Source organism: Sinocyclocheilus rhinocerous, unplaced genomic scaffold (genome assembly GCF_001515625.1).
Source record: "Sinocyclocheilus rhinocerous isolate Xijiao unplaced genomic scaffold, SAMN03320098_v1.1 scaffold189, whole genome shotgun sequence".
Classification (NCBI taxonomy): Eukaryota; Metazoa; Chordata; class Actinopteri; order Cypriniformes; family Cyprinidae; genus Sinocyclocheilus; species Sinocyclocheilus rhinocerous.
Window position 1 is genome coordinate 245,120 of NW_015667354.1, and position 3,097 is coordinate 248,216.

A 3,097-nucleotide genomic window follows, 5' to 3' on the forward strand; every position below is an offset into this window, starting at 1 on the left:
TTTTCTTTTTATTTATTATATAATAAAAAAGAAAAACTTGCTACGTGTACTACGTTAAGCTAACTGAGACTTGTTATAGCACTTGCGTATCATTGCTCTTTTGTTGTTTTTGATTGCTTCCATTGTCCTCATTTGTAAGTCGCTTTGGATAAAAGCGTCTGCTAAATGACTAAATGTAAATGTAACACTATGAGAATGCTTGAACTGAAGATCTACTTACTGATCCACAGATGAATGTGGTAGAGAAAGAATCTCCCCAGCACCTGGTCGAGAGCTCTGTTCATCTTCAGTCCAGCAGGAGCTCCCATCAGCCATTCTAACAGCTCCTGCAGCTCTTTAGCCACACGCTGTGAGATAACCCAAGATTTTCAGAAAGACATCTGTCTACACATTTATAGATACAAACTACCCTTTAAATCTTAGGGGTTAGAAAGATTTTTTATTTTGAAAGAAATTAATATTTTTATTCAGCAAGTAAAATTATCACAATTGACAGCAAATAAATGCAGACATTTAATCTAATAAATGCAGCTTTGTCAAGCATACAAGACTTTCAAAAATATCAACATTTAAAAAAATATTACTGATTCCAAACTTTTCCACAAATGTGATGTAATATGTGCCATACTTACATCAGCCACAGGTACCAAAGTATCTGCTAATTTGCTGATACGATTCTCCCTATAAAGCCATAAGATAAGCAGCAAACCAAGGGCTATGTCCACAAGAAAAGACACAAAAATATTTGCTTTTCTGCAGAGGATCAAAAAAAGAAGGGTGTGAGAATATGATTTATTAAATAACACAGGAGCAACATGATACATGGATCAATGACACAATGCTCAGTTTTTTTTTTTTTTAATAATAAGTAACATTTACTGTGTAAATGTAAACTAATAAGGACAGTCTTTAAAAAATGAATATCAGATTTTTTTAAAACCTTTTTATGACAAGGCAAGGTTAGTGTAATGATATTTAGCAATTAATAACTCATGATAATAGTAAAAGAAAAAAATATATATAGACAGAGAGAGAAAGAGAGAGAGATGTAAAAACTCTTATTGTATACATTCAAAAGTATTTAAGGTGTAAGGAAAACATGTTTTTCCTTAATGTTACACTACAAATGTCATAAAATTACAACTTTTCTCAAAATTAGTGGAACGTTTTTCAAAACCATATGAAACCAACATGAATTCAAAGAGTACACATCTAAGAAGTTGGCACATGTATTTTAAACCCGATTTTTGTCTTTTTGTTATCAATGATGCTCTTGTATGTCACCGCCCCAAGTACTGTACCTCATGAATTCCATGTGTCTAGCAGCTTTTTTGGGAGAGAAAACAGTCTTGAAATGAACTGCTCTGTATCCCGACTGAACACAGGTGGACAGCTTGCTTGAGATGAACAGCACTGGACGCAAATGTAACATCCTGTAAAATACCAAAAGATCTGAGAATGAATTTTCATCATCACTCTTCAGTCTCGACAACAGGTTCAAGCCGAGACACATCAACTCACCTGAAGCTGCACAACCAGTGCCACAGAGACAGCAGCCATGTTAGGAAGATGCAGACCGGAACTGACACTTGTTTTAGAAGCTCTGCAATAATACTAGCCTCCCTGCCTTCAGACTGCCAGTGGGTGAGTTTGAGAGGCCCGTCGTCATACTTGTCCAGGAAAAAGAGAGGCTGACTTTGAGCAACTGTCAGGAAGACCAAGCGCAGCTCTGAGGGCTCAACATCAGACTTCTGGCCGACATCCTGTACAGGGTGAAGCTGGGACAGCATAACCTTCCTCTGGTCGTAATGAATGAGGATGATCTTATCATCGCCGTTCTTCTGCTCCTGGTCCTGCAGAAGTTTCCCATTGTTTTGGACCACCTGACAAGTAAAGCCTCTTTTGCCAATCTCACGGCTCAACTGCAGCCAACATTTCTGAGGAAAGATGGTACTCAGGTCTTTTAGGAAGCTGTCCATTCCTTCTTGGCCTTCTTTGGGCATACTCCAGGAGCCCAGGACGGTCAGATCCACCTGAGTCTGGCTCTGCAGCTCACTCAAGTACTTCTTCACCTGACCCGGTATGAAGGGGTAGTGAATGACAGCCAGCACCACAGCAGAATTGTGACCTGGGATCCAGCGCCCAACCAGCAGGCCGCTGTCGGCAGTGTTACAGCACTGGGGAAAGAAGATCTTCAGCACCATGGTGATGTGCTATAAAGTCCGAAAAATACACTCCTGTATGGGCAAAAAGCACTAGTAAAGGGTTGGGAACAAGAATACATGCATTTTAATATGCATATAGTACCTATAATGCAAAGTGTTGAGTTGTCAAGTCAAAAATTAACATGCAGTTTGCTTAGAAGCATCCACGGATCTAGCGAGAACAGTTCTGTTGTACTCGTGACCTTCAAATGAATTGAACATGAATTTGGGTCGTTTCTATGGAAACCACACGCTCCGGGCAAAACTCATATCGATTTAATTCGCACTTTTACCGTGACCAAATGCAGGGACATGCTACTCTATGTTGTAATTAGCAGTTAAGTGCTCACAAAGTTACCTTGTGTGATTTAAAGGGCGAGGACTTCTGAGAAGTTGCTCTTATCTTGTAACCGACAACGTGCAAGTTAACTCTACTATGAGCGATAACCAACGCTGGCATGCTCCCAACAAATTAAAAATGTTTACACTAAATCATGAGAAAATAGCAGCCGAGATAATAGTCCGGTTGTGACTCCTGCTAAACTAACTAAAAACCGGTTTACAATAGGAGTCGACAGACCATAACGTTCGTATTGTTGATAGTCCGTCACTGAAACTCCGTCGGGTGAACTCATGGGACATTTTCAGTTCCGACCAAAATAATAATCAAGTAGCGTTTGATTTATTTAACTTTATTTCACAACAGCAGGTTTAACCCATTAGTAAATAGAATATATTCATACATTATATGAAGAGATCAATATTGCTCAATGCTCATATGACCAATTTTGTAGCAAAGGCGATTAAATCATTCATAACAATCATAGCATTTTATTGTGGTCTTTTTCTTTCTACAAACCATTGTAATTTTGTGTTGATCTCGTACTTAAACA

The 3,097-nt window shown here is 38.7% G+C and overlaps 1 protein-coding gene across 1 annotated transcript in view; it reads right to left on the reverse strand.

Annotated features, from left to right (window-relative positions):
• The window catches only part of LOC107733876 (phosphatidylinositol N-acetylglucosaminyltransferase subunit Q-like), an 8,338-nt gene extending 5,537 nt beyond the window's left edge, over nucleotides 1-2,801 (reverse strand). Inside the window, exons 1-5 of the mRNA XM_016545709.1 lie at nucleotides 2,563-2,801; nucleotides 1,522-2,237; nucleotides 1,302-1,433; nucleotides 633-753; nucleotides 221-347 (exon numbers count right to left, since the gene is read on the reverse strand). Coding sequence (XP_016401195.1) covers nucleotides 221-347; nucleotides 633-753; nucleotides 1,302-1,433; nucleotides 1,522-2,204 — 1,063 coding nt within the window. The 5' untranslated portion in view covers nucleotides 2,205-2,237; nucleotides 2,563-2,801. The remainder of the gene's footprint in view (nucleotides 1-220; nucleotides 348-632; nucleotides 754-1,301; nucleotides 1,434-1,521; nucleotides 2,238-2,562) is intronic.
• Nucleotides 2,802-3,097: the final 296 nt, after the last annotated feature.